Consider the following 25,156-nt stretch of genomic DNA (forward strand, 5'->3'; position numbering starts at 1 on the left):
CATACAGATAGATATTCACACACATAAATACACACACACACACACACACACATATATATATACACGTGTACATACATACACAAATACATAGACAACAGGCACTTTACAGACGCCTCATTGAAGGTCCTACATATAAAACCTCCTTCATTGTGCAACCTTTTCCATGGACCATAAACAACCAAATGGCTTTCTACGGTTGGCTCTAACAGTCGTACTAAATAATCTGGTGATCCAGTTTCTTAACAACCGTCTCTGAGCTGGCAGAGGAGGTTTGGTGCTGAACGAAGATGCTACAAAAGCAAGTCCATTTATGTGGACACACCAATGCCAAAATTAACTTCTCAGGAGCCATTTGGTTCTATATGGAGCTTTGAGATTACTGAGGTGCAACAGTTCTCCAAACCGCACTGAAGAACAATAAAGGGGTTTGTTTCCTCAAAGAGGGATGGTTCTTTTACAGGAACCATGAAGACCTTCTGAAGAGGTATCTTCAACAAAACACAAAGACACAGAGCAGAGGACACAAGTGATGGTAGACAAACACTACAAGACTGATATCCCAAAATAAGGGTGATAATCAGGGTCAAATACGTCAGTCTTTTTCTGAAACATTTTAAGTTTTGCAGTGTCTCTACCATCTTTAGAAGGGTGGAGTGATGACAGACCACATACAGGTGAAGACGTTGGTAATTAAGAGGTGATGAGAGTAAAAAGGTGCTTCAGCTGCAACAAAAGAACGGGGTGATGGTGCTTGAGGTGGGGTTAGGAGGCAGCGGAGGTTTTTACCTTCGATGTGAAGCATCGCCGTTGTCTTGTCTGTTCCACAATCACATACGTATTGTCCTTTGTCTTTGTCTCCAACTTTCTTGATGACGAGGGCTCTGCGTTTGCCCTCGGCCTTAATAGCCACCATCTTAGAGGGCTTGATCTCAGTCTCATTGTGGTACCACATGACCTCCACGTCTTTGTTGAGCTCGCAATCGAGAGTCACGTCATCTTTCTCCACTGCAGTAAAGTCCTGCAGTTTAACCGTGAAGTACGCGTCTCCCTCTGGAATATGGACATTTTTTGGTGACTCCATGGCACTTACACAACACATACAACACATTTACAAGACAAATAAACCATATATACAACAAATATAAAACACATATACAAGACATAAATATGGTCCAAGGCCACCAAAGGACAAGACAGTCAAACAAGACAGCATGGAGAAACATGTTCTTACATCACAAAACAGAAAAACAAACAACAAAGTCGTTTTGTGAACCTGAACAGACACAAACATGGACAAACGATACAAAAAGCTGTGGGAAAAAGAAGACACACTGGAAGAGGACAGACAGTTATTCTTGGTTTACCTATAACCGTCAGATTGGCCATGGAAGGAATTCCTTTGGCCTCTGCCTTGATTTGGCAAGTATCATCTAGAGTCACTTCCTTTATTTCTAGAACATGCCTCTTCCCGTCCACATGCGTGACCACTGTCCTGCTTGGATGAATTTTAACATCGTTCTTGTACCAGGTGACAGGGATGTTCTCGTGAGAGAGCTCCAGCTCGAAACGAGCCGTTGTGCCTTCCTTTACAGTTTGGTCCTTTAGTGGCGAGATAAATTTGAGCCTGATACCTACAATCGTATTAGTGAAGCATATTCATACGAGTTAGTTGAAAGAGGAAGCAACCAACTCAATGAATGGCGTCATAAAAATGAAGGTTCTGCTAGTTATGTCCAGAAAGGACAGTCCAGCACTTACCCTCCACTGTGAGTCGAGCTGTAGAAGTTTTGTCCACAACCGCAATTGTATATTCGTCCTCGTCCTCAAACTCACAACAGTTTATTATCAGCATATGCTTCTTTCCATCATCGATGATGTCATACTTTTGGTCTGGGGTGATGATGTCGGCATCTCTATACCACATGACCTTAGAGACATCTTTCGTGATGGTGCATTCAAACTTAGCCTGTTTCTTTTCAGGCACAGAAACGTCCTTCAGCGGGACAACAAAGTCCAATTCGATTTCTGGGTTGAAAGGTGACACAGGTACAGTACATCAACAGACCAACAAAACACAACAACAGCACAACAGTCTACAATCAGTGGCCAGTTTACTTTGAGCACCATGTATGCAATACTGGGTTATTCCCATCTGTGGCTCCAGAACTTTATGGAATATTACCACAGAGATTTTGGGGGTATTGGCATTAAAAACCCATGCAATTTTTGTTGCAGACTAGTTGATGGTCTACATAGCTAATCCTAATTTATTCCTCAGAAAACCCTTTAAAAACATCTTCAGGTTGTGCAGGTCACCTGATCTACTTTGGAGTGTGCCGTTGAAGGACGTCGTGAAGGCTAGAGTGCAATCACCAAGTAATGCAGTCCTGCTGGTAACTCGGGTTCTTCATGAAACATTCACCAAACGTTTCATCACTGGTAGGACCAGCCCATCATCTTCTCCATTTGGCTCCAATTTCAGTTTAATCAGGATGCAACAAGAAGCTTCATTCTTCAGGCCATTGCTCTTTCTTCAACAGTTACCTCCTGCTGTGACCATCTACTGCTATGATTACATAAAATCTAACAGTTACTGAAGTCCATTGTCTTTGCTAATCTCAGCAATTTGATTCCAAGTCTGGCGGCGTGACCCATTCATGAGTGTTGGTGTAAATAATAAACTGGCCACTGTGCGTAGATTTGACATCAAACATTTAACCATAGACGGTACATGAATATGCTGTAGAGAGACACAACTACACACATTTTCAGACAATGTTGAATTTGACAAAACACCAAACAGGGTTACATGAACAAACAACACATAGAACAACAAACATATAACAACGTTTCGACCACTGGAACCCTTGGGATCGCACATCAAAATCTCATCTTCTTGGGCTGCATGAGTTCTCAAACAGAAGCACAAAAAGGAATCGGACTCGTCAACCCTATTAAATAAAGACCTAAGGTCCATCTCAGGTGCCATAAAGCTTTATTTATTGTCCACGGACCTTAAGCCTTTATTTTTACAAGCCAATACCCTAAATTCATGATGCACTGTAATCTGGATTCCAGATACCAGCAGCATCTCTTACCTTTGACATTGAGCATTGCGCTGGTGATGGCGTTAAGAGCCTGGTAGGACACTTCTCCGGCCTGATCCAGCTGGCAGTTTTTCAGAGTTAGTTTACGCACCCCACCCTCCATTTGAATGTCGCAGGTCTGGTGGACAAATTGCAGTGCATTTAAAAATCAAAAGTAGTCAACATGACAGTGTAAAAGAAGACATATATGCATGGGATGAAAATGAAACAAGTCCATTTAGTCATACCGGGGATCTGGTCAAAACCTCTCCTTTGAGCTTCCATTCTCCTGCAACATCATCCTCAGAGATCTCCGTCTCAAACATGGCATCTTCCTTCTCAACCACTTCAACGCTGGCCAGGGGCTTCAGGATCTCCGCCTCCCGCTCTGAGAAACAAGTTGTGTTAGTGCTCATAAATACAGACCAAACAACAGAAAGACAGTTTGAGTATTTGAGGGACTAAGTTAAAAGAAAGGTAAGTAGATATGTGGATAAACCTCCTAGGGTAAGTTTGGCAGTGTAGAGGCGTCCTTCCACCTCCATGGCATATTCTGCTACATCATCTGGCTGACAGTTCTTGATAATGAGTGTCAACTCCTTTCCATCCTGCTTGATCTCAATCTTGTCGGAGGGAGTGACTTCAGTCTCTCCTTTGAGCCACTTCCAGTTGGGGGTATCCTTGAAGAGCTCGCACTTAAATGTAGCAGCAGCCTTTGGTTTCACATGCTGGTCTCTCAGTGGTTTCACAATCCAATCTTTGATAATTTCTGTTAGAAAAAGTTTAACATTATTGAATAAGTGTTCATCAAACCATTAAAGCCCACTAAACATTACTAAAATGCAGTCTTAGCCAGGGCAGAGGAGCTAAAACAAGCTTAGTCTTAGCTTAGTTATCAAAATTTCTGCAATTTGACGTGTTTTTAAAGAGGAGAATTCTTCTTCCTCACCTGTATATGCAGTCCTAACATGTGATTATGTGCATATCTGAACCCAGCTGCAGGACATTAAATAACACCCGGTTTTGAACTGTACATCAAAATGGGTTTCAGAACAACTAAAATACATTACATATACACGTCATCAACGTATCGAGTAATCCAATGCATCGGGATTACAGGTCTTATGGTGAAGTTTTTTTTATTGTTAAAATACGAATGGGCCAAACATGAAGCCCCCAGATGCTACCTGGAGGCACTGGTATAGATACCTGCTCTAACTGATATCAGGATACAGTCATTAAAAAACACCATGTTTATTTCTGGGTTTATGGACACGTTCAATCTCCTGTTTTGCTTACCAATGATTTTGACATTCGTTGTCGTCTTAACATCCTCCTGTCCGGACACCTCACATGAGTAGGCCCCAGCGTCCTCCTCAGTGGAGTTCTGGATGGTCACAGCGTGCTGCATACCAATGATATTAATCTGAACCTTGCCGGCCTTTTTCTTCAGGACTTCACCATTCTTCTTCCAAATCGCATCTCTCTCTTTGTTCAACTCACAGGTCATATACAGAGGCTGACCCTTCATAGCCGAGGTCTCTTCCTCCAGCTCTTTGAGCCATTTCACTGGCAGCTCTGTGGGGAGGTGAAAAGACAATGAGATTTTTGACAGTGACGAATGCTTCAATAGGATCATGAGACACTATTTTTGGTACCTCTGGTGTTATATTAAAGGCAGAAAAAAAGATAGACATACCTTCAACAATGAGCTTGGCTGTGCATGATATTTCCTTGCCAGCATTCTTGGCTATACAAGTGTATTCACCGGTGTCGGAGAGTTGGACATCAATAATGTTCAACTTGCGATCTTTGCCGTCAGAGGTGAACTTGTGCTTGGGGCTTTCGCGCAGGTTACTGTCATCTTTCATCCATGTGGTGATAGCAGTGGAAGGCGAGACCTCACACTCAAACACAGCGGAGGAGCCGATGGACTCGGCCTCCTTCAGGACGATGTCCTGAAGCTTCTTGATAAACTTCAGGGGGACGGCTTTGAGCTTGAATCCTCCGAAGGGTTCCTCTGGTGGTGACGGGCCTTTTCCGCCGGGCCTCAGACCCCGGCCCCTACCTTCTCCAGGTGACGGGGTCTGCTTGGCTGAAATACAATTTAGGACAGTGAATTTGCATTGGAATTTCAAGAGGGAGTCTGTGGCATCACTATAGAGGATGTACAAGGTAACATGGTTTTCTTGCTGAGAATTTGTAAGTGTATAAAGACAATGACTTACGTTTCAGCCCTCTACCTCTACCTCTTCCTGCTTCTTCTGCTGGTTGTCCCTCTGTTTGGAAACAAGTTTAATGAATTTTCTGCACACAGTGTAATCACGTCAATGTCTTCTTAAACATGCCAGTGCCGGGAGAAATGACATGTCTGCTTGAATGAATAGGGGAGTATGACATGATAATGGCGGTAAATATATGGGATCATGACAAAGACAGACAAAACACACAATGATCAATAATGTATAATTACAACTTTAGTGTGACGAATGAAGAGATGGAATAAGAAACAGAAACATAAAGACAGTATATGGTGGACTGATGGGAATGGTATGGTAATGAAATGACAAACAAATAAATGACGTAACTGAAATGATAGAAAGCAATGAATATGAACATTTTGACAAACAAGATGATAGTTAACATAAATACAAGAAAGCCATGGCGTAAATCGCGTCACAATTAAGAAATGAAGAGGTAAAGACGACTCGGATGCATGTATGATGGTGGGCATGAGTAAAGATTATTCAGAGCATGAGGGAAGGGTTTTTCTCGGCCATCACCCAACAAACTGGGGCTGCCACCGTCTCACCTCTCCTGGTTACCCCTGGAACCTCCAGAGCACCTTCCTCTCCTGCACCCTCCCAGTCTTCGTAACTCTCAGTGGGAACCAGCTCCCAACCCCAGGCCTCTTCCTGCTCCACCTGCTCCTCAGCTTCCTCTTCAAACACCTCCTCCTCCGGCTGGGTGGCAACCTTCCTCATCTGCACAGCTCCAGGAGAGACCTCCTTCACCATGGGAATCCTTGCTTTACCAGGCTTTGCTGGTTCTGCAGCCTTCTCCTCCTCTGGTGATGGCTTCTTTGGGATCTTTTTGAGAGTCACACCTTCGATAGATTCTTTCGGTGAAACCGGTTTAGAAATCTTTTTGAGTTTGTCGACACTTGGCTTCTTCTCAACAGGGACTGCCTCTTCTTCCTTAAGCTTCTCAACTCTAGGAGATGGTGTCTTTTTCAGCTCAACCTTCTTGAGCTGCTCTAGAGGCTTGAGAGTCACTTCCTCTTTCTCCTCTTTCGGCTTTGGAGTGACTACCTTCTTCAGCTGCACAGGTTTAGGCTCCTCTGGCACCTTTTCAGGTTTCTTAACTGGAGCTGGAGCAGGAGATACCTTCTTCTCAGCTGGAACAGCCTCAATAACCTTCGGCTTCTCTGGAACTTCTGGGATCTCAGGTTTCTTGGGTCTAGCTTCTGGCTCTCGTTCTTTGGGTTTTTCATCTGGAACTGTGCGACGGCGGGAGAGGTCATCGATTGGCTTCCTCTCTTTCTCCTCTGCTGGTTTCTTCTCTGGCTCTGCAGCCTCTTTAGAAGGCCGAGTGAAGGGTTTCAGCTTAACGCTCTCAACCTCTTGCTCCTGTGTTGGGATTTTCTTCACCTTGGTGGGTGCTTTGACCTCCTCAGGCTCTTTCTCTGGAGTTTTCTTTTTATCTACTGGCTTTGGCACCTTGGCTGGTGGCTCTGTGACCTCCGGTGGAGCTTTTTCAGGTTTCCTGGGAGGTTCTTTGGGTTCCACCTCTCTGGGGCTCCTCTCAAGCTTCTGAAAAGGCACAGTGTCCCTGTCTGGCCTCTCCTTCTTGTCTTTCTCTGGATCCTCAGCTGGTTTGACAGGCTTTTGAAATGGTTTAAGTTTGACCACCTCTGGTTCCACTTCATCTGTAGGCAATTTTTTCACTTTCTTCAAGGCTGCAGTAGGCGGAGCAGGTTCCTCTTCCTTTGGTGTCTTGGGAGTTTTCTTCAGAGTAATCTTATCTTCTGGTTTCTCATCTTTTGGAATGGGTTTCTGGCGGGTCCATGCATCTTTAGGAGCTTTTTCCTGTTCCTTTTCTTTAGGCTCCACAACTTCTGGCTTTTTCACCACATCTGCTTTATCTCGAGGTTTCCTCTCCTCTGCAGGTCTCCGGGTGGCAACAGACATCTCCACAGTCTCTTCTTTGTGCACAATCTCCTCGACATTAAAGATCGTGGTCTTGGTGACCTTCTGAGGTTTTTCCTCTTCTTCGACCTCTTTAGGTGGAACCGATGGAATCTTCTTCAGTTTGATGATCTCCTGCTCCTCCTCCATTTCCTTTATGATTCTGGTTGTCTTCCTCAAAGTCGGAATCTCAAACGTCCCTTCCTCTTCAGTCTGAATTTTACCTTTTTTGTGCAGAAGAATTTCTGAGGTGGCAAAGGTTCTGACATTACTAACACTGACACATAACTGACACCAGCATTGGTACAAACACTAATCATAAAATAAATACAGAAACACAAAAAATTAAACATTCTCAATTTCCTCAATTTTTAGTATTCAAATAACTAAGCAAAAAAATACATGACAACAATAATTGAAACAAAAGAGACATAAAAGAGGACAGACACAAAAAAGACAACTCCCACGCGACATTGTGGAAAAATATATACTTCATTCATACCATTAAAGAAATTAATTTAAAGTCTTTGGAAGAATGTACAAAGTGAGCCAATCAGAGCAAAATGAAGGTCAACTCCCTGATTTTTTTTTGCACCCTTTGGGGTCCTAACATCTCAGAGTGATCTGAAATGCAAACATCGACCTGGTGTACTTTTTAGATGTGATGGTACTATTGGACGCTGTAACGGGATCAGGGGATGAGTAAAGCTGCTGATGACTGTGCACTGCATGTACTGTGTGAGCGACGTGAGAGGTGAGTGGTGTTCCTACCTTTCTTGACTCCGCCCGGTGCTTGGACAGGTCCCTTCGTTTCATCTAATACAGAAGTATAGTTCAGAAAGTCATTAGTTAGGCCTTGAAAAGTCATGAGCAGCAATTTCACCATTTAAAAATGGGAAGACCATACCAAACACATACAAGTAATGGCTAATGTTCTAACACAGAATGCTGAAAAGAGGTGATGTGTGATTGTGAATGAAATGCAAAGTAGTAAAGTATCATATGATTTAGTTGGACGATATAAGGAGATTGTGTGCTGAAGTGAAGTTTCCAAGGACAAATGTGGCATGCTTGTGACAAGCTCAAGGTCAATGAATTAAAGACCAAAAAATGAAACAAACAACATGACAACACAAACAGTGCAACACCACAGTGACAAACTGTCCTGCACCTAAAGGTCTTACTACCTGGATAAGACAGACTGACAACCAAATCAAAACCAAGAGTGGAAACACACAAATGGAAGGTTATATTGTCAGCAGTTGTAGTGATGAAACAAGATGTGAAAAAGATGGAAAGGACTAAAAGAAAAAAACATCTCAGCCCTTTAAATAACTCTACCTGTCTCAGGAGCTATCTTTTCTACCACGATTGGCTTTTCTTCTGCTACTTTCTTGGTTGGTTCTTCGGCCTTCGGGACAGGCTTTGGCTTTGTCACTTTGAGTATAAAAAAAGATTGAATTGATGTACAGCAAAGTAATAACACTTTGTTTCCAAAAAAACGCACAAGGTGTTAGTATGAATTCTTTAAGAGTCATTGTTTGGCTACCTGGCTTAGTTTCTTCTTGTGGAGTAACTTTCTTCTCTGGCCTCTTGGTTTTGTCAGTGACCTCAGGCCGTTTGGCAGCTTCTTCAACCTTTGCAGCAGCCGGCGGTTTGCTCTCTTCAAGTAATAGCAATACAAGGAATTCAACAGAAAGCTCTCCTAAAACACTTCATCCTAGATCAGAGAGCTTGGCTCCAAAAAGAACCAGAGTTTACATTGCTTTTCTATAGTATGTTACTAACCACCTTGTTTGAATTTTTATTTATTTTTGGTAAGACTTTGAAAGATTCAATAGTGACATTCATTCACGAATGCCTTTAGAGAATTCTCAAACAAAAACACACACACATAAATTACAAAACACACTGAAAAGAAAGGTTGGTACCTTCTTGACGAGCAGATGGCTTTACCAGTGCCTCTTTGACTTGTGGTGGAGACTCCTTTTCTTTCACAGGAACTTGGAAATGAAATTATATGAGAATCAGAACGTCACTAAGACTGATGGGGTGAGCACTGAACAATGCAAAGACAAATAACACAAATAACGTCCATGATGGAAACAAACACACTTGGAAGACTGAGCTTAAAGATGGAAGAAATTTTCAAGAAATTTCCACAAAACATTTCACCTTGTCTGTTTGAAACATTTTCTCACGATACACAAAGGTACACTAAAAACAAACGGACAAAACAAACACAGAATTAGAAAAAAAAACGTTGAGACAAAACCCAAAATGAAGCTGTGGTGGTTTAGATATCAGATGAAAAGGAACCAAAAGAGACTGTCTCAGTCGACAGCACAGCGGTTCCTCACAATGAGCAAGAATGTGCCCAAACACGATGGGTGACATGACATGATATCCTCCTGAAATGATGACCACAAAAGAGGCATGAAGCTTATAATCCATAAGAGGGTGAAAACGAGGAGGTGCACAACGATGTTTGGTGCTCAGATCAAAAACACGTGCTCGGTGACACATAACATTTTCCTTCTATACCTCTGGGAAGTTCTTGAAAGGCCACATGTTCTTTCCCTCCTGTTTCCAAGGACAAAACCCTGGTGTCTATGACGGACCGAAGCTCTTGCGCTTCTCTCTCCTCTCTGGTTATGGTTTCAGCTTCCTGAGGGGAGATGTATTTGACGTCTGGTTTCAGATGAGACTGCTGGACTTCTGATTCCCGTTTCTTGGTGGCACCTTCCTCGTATTCTGGAGAGTCTGTTTTGTAGTCAGCCATCTTTGGTTTGGCTTTATCTGTTACTGATGGTTCTCTGACTGTGTGCTCACGTAAAGGCATCACATCAATATCAGCTTTTGACTCTGTCGTTGCAGGTTTGTATTTTTCAGAAATTCCTTTGGGCTGATATTTTTCCTCACCTCTTTTCACGGACACAACAAACTGATCTCCTTTGATTTGTTCTCCTCCAATGGCTTTTATCTCTAGTTTCTCTTTTTCATTAAACTCCTTGATTACTTTGTCTTTCCCTTTCAATATGTCCATCTTCATTTCTTTGGGTTTAGCCAATTTCAGTTGTTTTTCCTGCTTAGTTAAAGACTCTTTTGAGGTTGCTCTTTCATTGGGACTAACTGTAGCTTGTTTATCATCAACTGTGACTATCCTTGGCTGAATTCCTTCTAATGTTACATCAGATTCATCACCTTTGTGCACGCTCTGCTGTGGAAACTCTGTTAGAGTATCGCCAATAACTTGTCCAATTCTGGTGTTTTTGTCAGAAGTAACTTGGCTTTGCAGTAATCCTTTAGCTGTGGAATCAGCTCTAGTTGTTTCATCTGGAGTAACTTCGATGGTTTTATCACTGAGTATTTCAACCTTTGACTTGCTTCTTTTCAATTTAATATCTTCAGTTTGAGCTAACTTCTGTCTGTTATCGATTATGGATTTGTCTTTCTCTAAAGAAATGTCCTCTGACTCGTAAATCTCTGTTTTTCTTGATGCAGTGTCTTTTACAAGATTGTCAGGGGGAAAATACTTCTGTGGAGTATCTAATTTAATATCTTTTTCTTTCAAAACTAGTGTTTTTTCAGATGCAACATCCATTACAGGTGTCCTTGAAGCTTTGCTTTCTATTTGTTTGTGCTTTGTTTCCACATTTGGAGTTACACTGGGAAAGACATCTGTAAGTGTGTCTGTTTTAGACTGAATGCCTTTAAATGTGACCTGTCCTTGATCTTTTAAAAAGTCTGGCTTCTTTGTACTATCGTATATAACTTCCTCGTGTCTTGGTGGATGGTCTCTGACAACTACTTTTGTTTTAGCATCTTCTACTACCAATGTTTCATGGTTCTTTTGGTGAGAAACAGCTTCTGCTTTTGGTTGAATTTGTTTTGTTGTTATTGCATCATCTACAAATGTTATTTTGTCAGGTTTAACATGATGTGCGACATCTTCAAACTGTGTGTCTTTATCTGTAATCTCTTGTTTTGTGCCTAAAACTTCCAGATTTTCCTTGGCAGACTCTAGACTTTGTAAATGTATTCTAGGAGAAACCTCACCAAATTCATAAATGTCCTCTTTGCTTGATGCAACATCTTTTACCAGCTTGTCAGGAACAATGAAACTTTGAGTGTCTGATTTAATGTCTCCATCTTTAACTATAAGGTGTTTTTCATCCGCAACTTTCATCACAGGTGCCACTGAGGACGTTCTTTGCACTTGTTCCTGTTTTGTTTCAGGGACCTCAAATGGAGTCACACTACCGTATTCATCTTTAACTGTTTCTGTCTTAGATTGTACTTTTTTAAGGCAACGTTCTGTACCTTTGTCCAACCTCTGTCTTTTCTCTTCTTGGGACTTTTGTTTCTTTGACTGAATGTCTTTAATCTCTGTGTCTGTTTCCTCTATTACAGGGGTAAGAGTTGTTTTTGTTTCATTTTGCTTTTGTCTGATTTTTAGCTCATCAGCTGAAAGAACTGTGGTGGTTTTATCCACAACTGTCAGTTTTTCTGGAGCTTCTTGGTCCAACAAAGACTGTTGATATGTAACTTCAGGTTTGGGTAGAACTGAGGCCTTTCTTTCAATTTGTTCTTGTCTTTCAAGTAAGTCCGTTTCAATAGGAGTAACCTTCTCCATTTGGTCTTGAACTCTGTCTACTTTTGATGTGACTTGTTCAGCTGTAATGTCTTTTGTGTCCCTTACAGACTCCTTTGTCTTTTGAGGAATGTCATCTGACTTGAATACATCCTCTTTTCTCGACGCAATATCACTTACTAGCTCATCAGGTGTGATAAACCACTGGAGGATGCCTGATTTTGTGTCTCCTTCTCTCACTATCAGAGATCTTTCAGATGCAAACTCCATCACAGGTGCCACTGAGGAAGTTCTCTCCATTTGTTCCTGTTTTGATTCTGTTATTTCAAATGGAGTAATGCTACCGTATTTATCTTTAACTGTCAGTGTCTTGGACTGCACTTCTTCAAGAGAAGGTTTTGTACCTTTGTCCAACTTCTGTCCTTTCTCTTTTAGGGATTCTGATTTCCTTGAATGAATGTCTTTAATCTTTGAGTCTGCTTCCTCTGTTAAGGGAATAAGAGCTGTCTTTGTTTCAGTTTGCTTTTGTCTGATTTTTAGCTCATCAGCTGAAAGAACTGTGGTGGTTTTATCCACAACTGTCAGTTTTTCTGGAGCTTCTTGGTCCAACAAAGACTGTTGATATGTAACTTCAGGTTTGGGTAGAACTGAGGCCTTTCTTTCAATTTGTTCTTGTCTTTCAAGTAAGTCCTTTTCAATAGGAGTAACCTTCTCCATTTGGTCTTGAACTCTGTCTACTTTTGATGTGACTTGTTCAGCTGTAATGTCTTTTGTGTCCCTTACAGACTCCTTTGACTTCTGAAAAATGTCATCTGACTTGTATACATCCTCTTTTCTCAACACAATATCCTTTACCAGTTCATCAGGTGTGATAAACCGTTGGAGGGTGTCGGATTTAACATCACCCTCAGTCACTAATAGAGATCTTTCAGATGCAAACTCCATCACAGGTGCCAATGAGGATCTTCTTTTCACTTGTTCCTGTTTTGTTTTGGTGACTCCAAATGGAATAACACTCCCATATTCATTTTTTACTGTGACTGTTTTAGACTGGACTTCTTCCAGGAGAGTTTTTGTGATTTTCCCCAACTTTTGGCCTCTCTCTTTTAAGGGTTTCTTTGCTTGCACATCTTCAGTAATAATCTCTGATATTTTGTCAATCACCTCTACTTCTGTTTCAGTTGCCTCTTTCTTTTGTGAAACATGTTCTATGTTATCTGTTGTCTTTAGGGAATCTTTTTCCATTGGGATGTCTGTTTTTGCAACATCCATTACAGAAGAAATGGCTTTCTTTGTTTCTATTTTTGTCTGTCTGGCTATCATCTCTTCATTTGGAAGAACTGCAGTGGTTTTGTCCATTACTGGAAGTTGTTCCAAAGTGTCCTCAAAAGTTTTTTCTGGTTTAGCTGCATCCCAAACCCTTCGTTTAGCTTCAGTTTTCTCTGATTTATCTTTCACTATGTCTTTCTTGGTCGTGGCTTGTTCAGCTGTGATAGGTTTGGAGGTATCTGATGTAGCATCTCCATCTTGTAGGATCTGAGATTTTTCAAATGCAAACTCCATCACAGGAGCCACTGGAAGCTTTCTTTTAACTTGCTCTTTTGTTTCTGTTGCCTCCAATGGAGTAACACTACCATATTCATCTTTAACGGTAACTGTCTTGGACTGGATCTCTTCTGCTGTTCTGTCTTTAGAAATGTTTTCTTGCAGGGCTGTTACTGAATTCTCTCTTTTGATGTTTTCTTGCCTTATTGGTTTTGTCTTGTCAGTTGAAGGAACTCTGACAGTTTCATCTCTAATCGCTTCAACTTTTGTTTTGTGAGGTTCGACTAATTTCTGGTCTTTCTCTGGAAAAAAGTCATATAGCTTTTGTTCTTTTACCTCTATCTCAGGTTTAACTTTTGCCTTTGTTTCAGTTTGTTGCTTCCTCGTTTTCTTTTCTACTAGAGAAGCAAATTTGTCTCTTCTGTGTTTTTTCGTATCTCCTATTGGCAGAATTTCTTCAGCCGTCTTTGCTGACTTCTCTTCTCTCTTGGACAGCGATTTTTGTTTCGCTGGACAAATGGTTTCAGTTTGACTAATGTGCCCCTCTTCTGTTTCTCTATCTTTAACAGCTCTTTCTGAGGTTGTGCTGTCAATTTGTTCCTGTCTTTTTAGGGTTTTCTTTTCAATGGAATCCACTTTGTCTGTTTTACTTTTAGCTGGAACCAAATTGGAGACTTCTTCAACTGCAGTAATTTCTGCAAATTCTGTTTTTCTGATATCTGCAAGTTTTGCAGGAGCAGCTTCTACTTCCAGTTCTTTAAAAGTTTTCTCCATTAAAGGTGTAACTGAAACATTTCTTCGGGTCTGTTGCTGTGTTGTTTCCATCTCTGTAAGTGGAGTAACTTTTAAGGTTTTATCCTTAACTGTGCTGACTTTTAGCTGGTCTCTTTCAACAATAAACTCTTGAGGTTTCTGTTGTGGTTCTTGTTGACATACTGACTCAGTCTTTCCAGTATCAATTTCCCCGTCAGACATTACATGCTCTTTCACAAAGTCTTTAGTTTTTGAATGTTTGTCAGGTGTGCCATCTTTAATTGGAGTCACTTCTTGAGGCTTATCCTTAAATGCGATGGGTTTTGATGGGATTTGTTCATCTGCAACATCTTTAGTTTTGGGTAACTTTTGTCGTCTCTCCTTCAGGGATGTAGATGCATTTGGAGGTATATCTTCTAACTCAATTTCCTCATCAATAACTGCAAATTTAGTTTCTCTGATTTCAGCATGTTTTTCGAGGGCTTCCGGTTCTTTAGAGGTTTCCTCCATCATGGGTGGAACTGAAAACGCTCTCTTGGTTTCTTCCTGTTTCGACTTTGTCTCTTTAAGGGGAGTAACTTTAAAGGTTTTATCTGTAATTGTGCTGGCCTTTAGTTGGTTTTGTTCTGCTATAATCTTTTGAGGTTTCTTTTGAAGCTGTTGTGGAGGTACTGCCTTGCTTTCCTCATCAGATGTTGCAGGCCCTGCAACAATTTCTTTAGTCTTTGCATGTTTTTCAGGTGTGCCATCTTTCATGGGAGTCACTTTTTCAGTGTTTTCCTTAACGTTAATGAACTTTGATGGAATCTGTTTGTCTGCAACCTCTTTAGTTTTAGCTAACTTTTGTCCTATATCCTTTGGATGCATTGATGTTTCAGAAAGTATTTCACCAGAGGAATCAATACGTTCAGCAGCTGAGAATTCAGTTTCACTGATTTCTGCAAGGATTTCAGGAGCTACTTCCACTTGTTTAGACGTTTCTTCTATTGAAGGTGTAACTGAAAACTTTCTTTCGATCTGTTCATCTGTTATTTTCATTTCTTTAAGGGGAGTAACCTTTAATGTTTTATCTTTAACTGTACTGACCTTCAGCTGGTCTTGTTCAACTATTATTATCTCTTGGGGTTTAGTAAGTTTCTGTTGTGGTTCTAGTGTAGATACTGACTTGCTCTCTGTTGTATCAATGTCCTCATCAAATGCTGCGAGCTCTGTGACAAATTCTTTAGTTTTAGTCTGTTTTTCAGGTGTGCTGTCTTTACTAGGAGTAACTTTTCGAAGTTTATCCTTAATTGTGATAAACTCTGATGGGATGTGTTTGTCTGAAACCTCTGTAGTTTTAGGTGGCTTTTGTTGTCTGTCTTTCAGGGACATTGATTCCTTTGGAGGAGTACTGTCTGCCACCTGAATTCCCTCATCAACTGCTGCAAATGCAGTTTCTCCGATTTCTACAAGTTTTTCAGGAGCTACTTCCTGTCCTTCAGGAGTTTCTTCCATCATTGGTATAACTGAAACCATTCTTTTGGTTTGCTCCTGTTTTGATTTTGTCTCTTGAAGTGAAGAAACTTTAAAGGTGTTATCTTTGATAGTGCTGACCTTTAGCTTGTCTTTTTTTACAATAATCTCTTGAGTTTTTGTAAGCTTCTTTTGAGGTTGTTGTGGAGATACTGACTCACTCTCTGTTTTATCAAAGTCTTTATCGAACTCTGCAATAAATTCTTTGGTTTTTGTATGTTTTGCAGGTGCGTCGTCTTCAATGGGAATCAATTTATCTTTTTTTTCTTTAACCATGGTGGATTTTGATGGGATTTGTTTGTCTGCAACTTCTTTAGTTTTGGCTAACTTTTGTCCTTTCTTTTTCAGAGACATAGATGTTTCAGAAGGTGTTTTACTGAAGGAATCAATTGGTTCAGCTGCTGAAAATTTGGTTTGTCTGATTTCTGCAAGTTTTTCAGGAGCTTCTTCCAGATCTGTAGAGGTTTCTTCAATTAAAGGTGTAACTGAAGCCTTTCTTTCCATTTGTTCATCTGTTGTTTTCAATTCTTTAAGAGGAGTAACTTTAAAGGTTGTATCTTTAATTATGCTAACCTTTATCTTGTCTTTTTCAACAATAATCTCTTGAGGTTTCTGCTTTGGTTCTTGTGGCGATATTGACTCTCTCTCTTTTGTATCAATTTCCTCATCAGATGTTACACACTCTTTAGCAGAGTCTTTAGTTTTTGCATATTTTTCAGGTGTGCCATCTTTAATGGGAATCAATTTTTCAGGTTTATCTGTAACTGTGATGAGTGTTGATGTCATTTGTTTTTCTATAACCTCTTTAGTTTTGGCTAACTCATCTCTCTCCTTCAGGGACTTTGGTTTGTTTGGAGGAATAACAAGAACGTCCTTATCAACTGCTGCAACTTCTGTTTCTCTGAGTTTTTCAGCAGCAGCTTCTACTTCCAGTTCTCCAGAAGTTTCCTCCATCAAAGGTGTAACTGAAACGTTTCTTTCTGTTTGTTCCTGTTTTGCTTTTGTCTCTTTAAGAGCAGTAACTTCAAAGGTTTTATCCTTAACCGTGCTGACCTTCAACTTGTCTTTTTTAACAATAATCTCAAGAGGTTTAGTGAGTTTCTGTTGTGGTTCTTGTTGAGATTCTAACTCCCTCTCTTTCCTGCCAATTTCCTCATCAAACATTGCACCCTGTGTGACTATTTCTTTCATTTTTGCATGTTTTTCAGGTGTGTCATCCTCTACTGGTGTCACTTTTTCAGGTTTATCTTTAACTGTGAGGAACTTTGATGGAATTTGTTTGTCTGCAGCCTCTTTAGTTTTGGCTAAACATTTTACTTTCCTCTTCAGGGACACTGGTTCCTTTGGAGGAATACTGTCGTCCGCCTCATTATTTTCCTCATCAATTGCTGCAAATTCAGTTTCTCCAAGGTTTGCAAGTTTTTCTAAAGAAGCCTCAACTCCCAGCTCTTTAGAAGTTTCATCCATCATGGGTGTAACCAAAACTTGCCTTTTGCTTTGTTCCTGTTTTAATTTTTTCTCTTTAAGTGAAGTAACTTTAAAGGTTTTATCTTTAACTGTGCTGACTTTTAGCTGGTCTTTTTCAACAATCTCTTGAGGTGTCTGTTGTGGTTCTTGTGGAAATACTGATTCACTCTCTGTTGTATCAATTCCTTCGACAGACTTCGCCTGCTCTGTGACTATTTTAGTTTTGGTATGTCTTTCAGGTGTGCCATCTTTTCTGAGACTCACTTTTTCAGTTTTCTCCTTTACTTCGATGGATTTTGGTGGGATCTGTTTGTCTGCAAAATCTTTAATTTGGGCTAACTTTTGTTCTTTCTCTTTCAGGGACATTATTTCTCCAAACGATTCAATTTCCTCTTCAACTGCAACAAATTCAGTGTCTCTGATTTCTGCAAGTTTTTCAGGAGCAGCCTCTATTTCAGATTCTTTAGAAGTTTCCTCCATTATCGGTGTAACTGAGACTTGTCTTTTGCTTTGTTCCTGTTGTGATTTTACCTCTTTAAGAGGAGTAACTTTAAAGGTTTTATCTTTAACTGTCCTGACGTTCAGCTGGTCTCGTTCAACAATAACCTCTTGAGGTTTCTGTCGTGTTTCTTGTTGAGATACTGACTCACTTCCTGTTGTCTCAATTTCCTCATCAGACGTTACACGCTCTTTGACAAAGTCTTTAGTTTTTGTATGTTTCTCAGGTGTGCCATCTTTAATGGGAGTCACTCTCTGAGGTTTAACTGTGGTGGATTTTGATGGGATTTGTTTATCTGCAACCTCTTTAGTTTTGGGTAACTTTTGTTTTCTGTCCTTCAGAGACGTTGCTGTGTCAGATGGTATTTCTCCAGCAGAATCAATTCCCTCATCAACTGCTACAAATTCAGTTTCTCTGATATCGTCAAGTTTTTCAGGAGCTACTTTCAGTTGTTCCAAAGTTTCCTCGTCAAACAGTGTAACTGAAACCTTTCTTTCAATCTCTCCATCTGTGGTTTTTGTCTCTTTAAGTGGAGTAACTTTTAAAGTTTTATCTCTAACTGTGCTGACCTTTAGCTGGTCTCGTTCAACAACAATCTCTTCAGGTTTGGTAAGTTTCTCTTGTGTTTCTTCTGGAGATGTGAACTCACTCTCTGTCGTATCAATTTCAATTGTTTTGTCCATCACTGGCATATCTAAACCTTTTCTTCCAATATGTTCCTTTCTTGCTGGTTTCTTGTGTTGAATGAAACCATCTGTGGCTGTTTTATCTGCAGCTTTGTCAGGTTTTTGTAACATCTGGTGTCTTTTCTCTTTCTTTGAAGTAACAGTCTCTGACACAGTAGTCTCTTCTTTACTTGACACAGTTTCTTTAGCGGCTGTTTTTTTCGAAACTATCATTAACTCCTCCGATTTCGTTTCCTCTATATCTGTAACTGGATGTTTTTTCTCTGCTGATAATAGTTCTTTCTTTACAGAAACAGCTTCTGAAATGTCTCTGACAGGTTTCTCTGGTTCAGTGTGTGTTTTTGAGGTATCCTCCACAATCAATGATTCCTTAGCTGTTTCTACTGAAAACTGACTGTCCAGGCTTTCCTCTTTTGTTGGCTCGCCATCTTTTTGTTCTGACTGAATGTCTTTGATTTTAATCGCATGGGTTTCATCTCGACATTGCCCTGTTTCCTCATTAGCAACTTTGTTCTTAAGAGGACTCATTTTTGCAGTTCTTTGAGTTTTCCTGGAAACCTCTGCCTCTACTGATGAAGTGGCATCTGACGATTTGCTTTCAGCTTCAGTCTCACTGGGAATAATTTCAGGAGTTTTGTCAATCAGTCTCAATGAATCAGCACCTACAGGTTTAATTTTGTCTTTCTGGGATTTGACTTTATTTCTAAGGACATTTGCTGGCTTGTCAACACAATATTGTTCTGTCATTTGATCTGATTTATTTGACACCTGTCTTTCAACTTGCAACTCTTGTGTTTTGTTCAACTCCTCTGTCTGAATATTTTTGGTAAATCCATCGTTTACTGTGATCCCCTTTGATTGGACAGGAATATCGTCAGCTTTGGCAAGTTTTGGAGTTTCTTTTGGTGGCTCTTTAGATGTTGGCACAGCTGTCTCCTCCCATTCAGATCGTTCTTTTCTCGTCTGCCTCATGTCCTTAGTGATTTTGTTTTCTTTTGTTTCTAATTGGACTTTCTGAGGCCTTTCTGTTGGTGATGGTGTTATCGTGGATTTTTCTGCTACTGTCTTTTCGTCTTTGTGTTTAAAGTCGATCACAGGAGTGACCATGGGCATTTTCTCAACTAGTTCTTGTTTTGTTCCTCCCTTTGCTTTGACAGGAGTGCCTTCAGTTTCGTCTTTAAATCTGACTGTTTTAGACTGGACATCATCAGGTTTACCTTTGATTGGCTTCTGCTGTCTCTGTTTTTCAGGAGTGACCTCTGGCTTTTCTTTCTCTTCAATTGAAGGCTTTCTTAAAAGTTTCTTTGTCTTTTTCTGTTCTTCAGTCTGAATAACCTCTCTGACCTCTGGCTGAACTTCAACTGTAAAATCTTCAGATTTCAGTGGAACTTCTTCTATTTGAGGTGTTTCTAACAAAACTGCTTCTTGTCCTTTTTCGGTTTTATGTGTTTTATCTTTACTTTTGAGGTCTTCAACAGCAGTGTCTTCAGTTTTGGCTAACAGTGACTCTTTTTCCTTTGTAGGCACTTTTCTCTCAGGGACGTCTTGTTCTGTTGATGATTTTATGAATGTTTCCTCAGCAACAGCTTTTCTTTCAATCTGTTTCTGTCTCAGTTTTATCTTTTCAGTTGTAGGAACAGCATGTTGTTTATCTGTAGCTGTAACTTCCTCTAGCTGGTCTTTGGTTTGAATATATTTTACAGTTTTTTCTTCACTACCAGTGTCTTCTGCATTAGTGGCATCTTGTTCTGTATAAGGCTCTGCCATTTGTTTTGGTACTCCATCTGTCTCAGATTTAACGGCTGACTGTCTTTTAGTTTGCTCGTGTCTTGGTTTTGTCTTTTCTTTTGGACTAACTTGGACAGCAGCTGTTTTAAATTTGTCCTCGTCTTCCACGGCTGTCTGCCGCTTCACTTTCTGAGCAACACCTTTGGTCAGAGTCCTGCTCTTTGGTAAGATTTCAGGTTTTTGAAGGGTGCTATCAGTTACAGTGTCTTCCTCTGACCGTGATATTAGATGTTTGTCTTCTGTTGAAGGAGAAACTGAAGTCTCTCTGGTGGGTTTCACTTCAGTTGTTCCCTCCATCGGACAGACTTTGACCAGTTTGTCTTTGTATGTAACTACTTTGGACAAAATGGATTCGGGCAGCAGCTTGCTGGTTGACTTTTCTTGGATTAAATTCTTTATTTCCTTCTTTCCATGATCCTCTTGTTTCAGATCTTTTTCTGTGACTACATTTGACTGAAATTCATCCAGTTCTTCATCTCCTGCTTTTTCTAAATCTTGTGCTTTTCGTTTGGGTGGTTGTATTTTCTTTTTAGAAACCTCCTCTGGTTTTTGTAATTGGTCAGTTAGTCCTATGGCTCCTCTAACATCTTCATCAGCTCTCATTATTTTTTCAGGAGTGTCTTCCTCCAGCAGTTCCTTATCTGTGATGTCTTTAGTTAGTTCCCGAATCTCTGGTTTCTTGACTGTTTTCTTTTTCACAGAATCTACTATGTTCGTCTGTATTTCTTTCTTTTGAACACCTTTCTCACGTTCTTCAATCTTACTTTCAGGTTTATGTGACAAATTTTCCAAATGTTTCTCCTTTGTTACAGCCAATTCACGTTCTTTGGATTTTGAATCGGTTTCTGCTCCGACGGTTTCGGCTTCCTTAGCTTCAGCTATTCTGGTTTTGAGTGACTCCTTTTTTGTTGGTTTAAAAAGCTCTGAGCAAGCTGTTTCTTGTGTTTCTGATGTTGTTTCAATCTTTTCAGCCTCCAAAGCTTTTTCTTTTTGGTCAGTTTGCTTAAATTTCTTGTGGAGACTGGACTTTTCTAAAGGCTGAACGTCTGTCTTTCTGGGTGACTCTGGTTTTCTGGCTAATATTTTAGTTTTATCTTTTAGTCCTTGTTTGCGAATACCTTCCTTTTCTTCATCGTCTGCTTCAGAACTCACCTGCTGTGGTTTTATCGCCTTTTTTTGTTCAGAAACAGCTTTGGCTGAAATTTCTGGACTTCTTGGACTTTTTTTAACAGAAAACTCTTTTTGCTTGATGGGCTCATCCACAACTTTTTCCCTTTTAGATTCACTTCCTGCCATGATGACCTTTTCTTTAGTTTTTGGAAAGTCTCTTGTCTTAAGACCCTGAGTCTTTAAAGCATCAGTAACAGATAAATCACCACTTATTTCAGATACTTCCTCAGGTTTTTCCAACGTAGTTAAAATTCCGTCTTGCGTCAAAGATTTGGGACTCTTGGCCGCAATTTCTTCTTCATTCTTTCTGATGATGTGATACATTTGAGGTTTTTCTGTGTCTTCTGACATTAAATCCGTCTGAGCTCCTGCTCTTTTCTCAGACTTTAAAAGGCCAGTGGTGGCCACTAGAGGACGGAGGAGTTTAAGAGGTTTGAAGAAAAAGCACCATGAGGCGGTGCCAAGAGATTAGAAAAACAAAACACAGACAAACATTTTGGGTTAAACAAGACAAACACAGAGGTAATAAGAGAGAAGTAGCAGCTGACAAGCAAAATATGCTGTCATTGTACCTCGAGTCGTTTTCCTTTTTGTCTCGGCTTGTGTTTCAGGAGGCGAAGGAGCAGGAATCGCTGTAGGAATCTTCTCAGCCTCGACTTCTGGTTCTTTAAAGAACAACCAGGTTTTGTTTTTAACGCAAGATATTAGCATTTCAAAGAAGAAAAAAAGACTACGAAGGGATAGAAAAGAATTCCCTTAACAAGATGCCAAACACAATATTGTAAGGGTCGTGTAAGATGAGGAGGATGGAGAACACAATGAACATGACAGAAGAGATGTTTACAAATGAGGTGAATTGAAGACCCCTGTGGTGGCCCAAGATTTTGAACAAAAAAGAGGAAATTTTGCACCCAAACATGGAGTAACGTGAAAGAGTTAGAGATGAAAATGAGCATGATGTTAGATTTTCTCTCTGTACCTCTGGGAGCAGTTTCTGGGGAAATCCTTTTCCTCTCTGGTTTTGACGGGACTGAAGGTTTTGTCTGAACCGTGTCCTCGATTAAAAGGCTCTGCTCTTCTTTTGTCTTCTCAGGTTGGACTCTCTGAGGACGGACGTCTTTGAATTCCACTTTTTTCTTGTATTCTGCTTCAGTTCTTGCAGTGACCGGCTCAAACTTTGGCTCCAGTTTGATCACTTTTGGCTTCTCAGGCTCGATATCTGTTACCGGCTCTTTTGGTTTTACCTTGGGGGTTATCTGTTCTTTAGGTTTTGGTTTTTCTGGAGCTTTCTCCTTCTTTGTATCAACGATCTCATCAGGTTTTAGCTCCCTCTCTGGTTTCAGCTCACCTATCTCACATTTCTTTATCTGCACTGTTTCTGGTGCAATAGTTTCATATGTTTTGGAGTCAGAAATGACTGCTGGTTTGATTTGAGTTTTACTCGTTTTCTCGTCTACTGTTTTTACCTGAGTGGGGACTAATTTTGTTGGCTTCTCTTTACCTTCTCTCTGCTGGATTGTGATTTTGGTAACTTCCTCCCTGTATTCTTCTTCAGGAATGTCTGATGTTATCTCGACACCACGACCAATTGATTCCTTATAGGTTGGTTCGGTCAAAGGCTTTTCTTCAATTTCAAGCTTTTTGGTTTGTTTTCTTGCCTCTGTGCTGATAATAAGTGGTTTAGTTTTATCTTCGTCTATGACAGATACAACCTTTTCCTTAACTAACTCGATTTCTTTGACTGAAGTAGTTTCCTGTCTCACTTGTCTATCTTTGCTTTCAGTTTTAATGGTTATTTCTTGTTGTTTTTTGAGAGTGACACTAGTTTCTCGTTTGGAAACGTCTCTGTCTTCTGGCCGCTGTCTGACTGAAACGCTGTCTTTCCTTTCATCTTTAATCTCATCTTTTGGTGACTCGATCTTTCTGATAAACGACTCCTCTTCAATCTCGTCTCTCGTAGGTTTACCCTGCAGCATTGTGACCTCTCTGTCTCCATCAGATTCAGATTCTTGCATTACAACAGTGGTTTCTGGTGTTTTTGAGACTCTGTGTGTAGTCACCCTGGTTTCTTTCTTCTTTGCAAAGTCAGTAACAGATATCTCACCTCTTAGCTCAGACTTTTTATCTCTCGCCTTTTCTGTTAAGACGTCTACTTCTGATAGCGACAAGATCGTCTCGCCCAGACGAGCCACTTCTTCCTCGTACAACACTTCGGCGTGTTCCTCCACCACCTCTTCGTGCTCCCACACCTCCTCCGTGGGCGACACTTTCTCCGTCACATAATAAACTTCCTGTATCTTCTGAGCGCCTTTCCTTTGCTCGATCTTAACAAGACTTGTAGCTGCTGGAAGTTTTAAGAGGTGTTGAAGAACAGGCGTCATGCGGCGGCGCCAAGAGGTAACAACAAAACACAAAGACAAGCATTGGTGTTAGAGAGGGACAACTCAGAGATTAATCAAATGGCTAATGCTTGAGGTGATAATCCACCTGCTGTGTATTATCATCAAGAGTTAAAGATTAAGATGTGATTAAAGTGCCCCATCGTGTTTGTTTTTTTTTTCACGATGGCCGGTACCTTTTTCTGGAGGAGAGACTTTTTTCTGTTGCTCAACCTCTGAAGGCAGAATCTTCTCAATCTTCTTTGTTTCTATTTCTTTCAAAGAATGAATATGTTTTTAATCCAAGATGGTGCGTGAGATTTTAAAAGAAGAAATTTTAGACATTTAACAAACAAACAGAAATAACCAGCAAACATTAAGTGAGACAAAACACAGCAAGAAATAAGATGTCAAGGAGGGAGTGTAAGATGTGACAAAACTTTTGAGGAAGAGGCAACAGTTCAGTCTGTTTACACTCAGGGTGATTTTTACAACAGTATGAATACTGTAACACCTGCTCTAGTAAATAGTTCTGTTCAGTGTCACTAGCCAGCTGATTTATGTTTGTAGATTAAAAAAATAAAGAAATAAACTCACTTCAAGTCTCTTAGCCCTTAAGTAAAGCCCTTAGTAAAAATATATTATTGTAAAATACTTTTCAGTTTAAAGATTAAAGTTCAACCAAGATTTAAGCTTTTGATTTAACTGATGTCCGAAAAAAAGGAAAAGACCAGTCATTCTTGTTCCTGCCACTGAGTGGCGCCAAAGTACAGAATGATCCCATTTAACATTGTAAGTTTAACACAGTTTTGATGAATGGTGAATGCCCGGAATGACAAAGTTAAAATTTTTGCATGATGGATCAGATTCAGTTTGAGACTTTGCTCTTTGTCATTAGTGAATTTGATAAGCATGCCTTTATTTGTCAGTTTGGTATATTTATTAGCACACTGAACTAAATCCAACATTTAATTTTACATTCAGATGTGCTGCCGGTCACCTGGTCTGTGACTGAACTGCTGCCGATGGTTCACATGCATCAAGAAGACATAAAGAAAGACAAAAAAAAGATAAAAAGAGTTGAGGTCTGCCTCAGCTATACCTTTACGAGGAGTTTCTTCTACCTCTTGTTTAGGTTTCACTTCAGGCACCTTCTCAGGTGTTTTCTCTACAGAGATCCTCTCCAGTTGTTTCTTAGGCACCCGTTCAGGTTTGACCTCCTCAGGAGGCTTCTTCTCCTCTTCAGCCACCTTTTTAGGAACCTTAACAGGCCTCCTCTCAGGAGGAGCCTCCAGCTCAGGAGGAGGTCTCCTCTCAGGAGGAGCCTTTCTCTCAGGAGGAGCCTCCAGCTCAGGAGGAGGCCTCCTCTCAGGAGGAGCCTTTCTCTCAGGAGGAGCCTCCAGCTCAGGAGGAGCCTTTCTCTCAGGAGGAGCCTCCAGCTCAGGAGGAGCCTTTCTCTCAGGAGGAGGCCTCCTCTCAGGAGGAGCCTTT

The 25,156-nt window shown here is 40.5% G+C and overlaps 1 protein-coding gene across 1 annotated transcript in view; it reads right to left on the reverse strand.

Moving 5' to 3' along the window:
• The window catches only part of LOC121949594 (titin-like), a 240,933-nt gene that overhangs the window by 122,364 nt on the left and 93,413 nt on the right, over window positions 1–25,156 (reverse strand). Inside the window, 13 exon segments of the mRNA XM_042495327.1 lie at window positions 787–1,050; window positions 1,365–1,631; window positions 1,759–2,025; window positions 3,099–3,225; window positions 3,335–3,474; window positions 3,586–3,855; window positions 4,386–4,664; window positions 4,786–5,181; window positions 5,315–5,365; window positions 8,045–8,089; window positions 8,615–8,710; window positions 8,823–8,936; window positions 9,205–9,276. Coding sequence (XP_042351261.1) covers window positions 787–1,050; window positions 1,365–1,631; window positions 1,759–2,025; window positions 3,099–3,225; window positions 3,335–3,474; window positions 3,586–3,855; window positions 4,386–4,664; window positions 4,786–5,181; window positions 5,315–5,365; window positions 8,045–8,089; window positions 8,615–8,710; window positions 8,823–8,936; window positions 9,205–9,276 — 2,388 coding nt within the window.

Source organism: Plectropomus leopardus, chromosome 10 (assembly GCF_008729295.1).
Source record: "Plectropomus leopardus isolate mb chromosome 10, YSFRI_Pleo_2.0, whole genome shotgun sequence".
Classification (NCBI taxonomy): Eukaryota; Metazoa; Chordata; class Actinopteri; order Perciformes; family Serranidae; genus Plectropomus; species Plectropomus leopardus.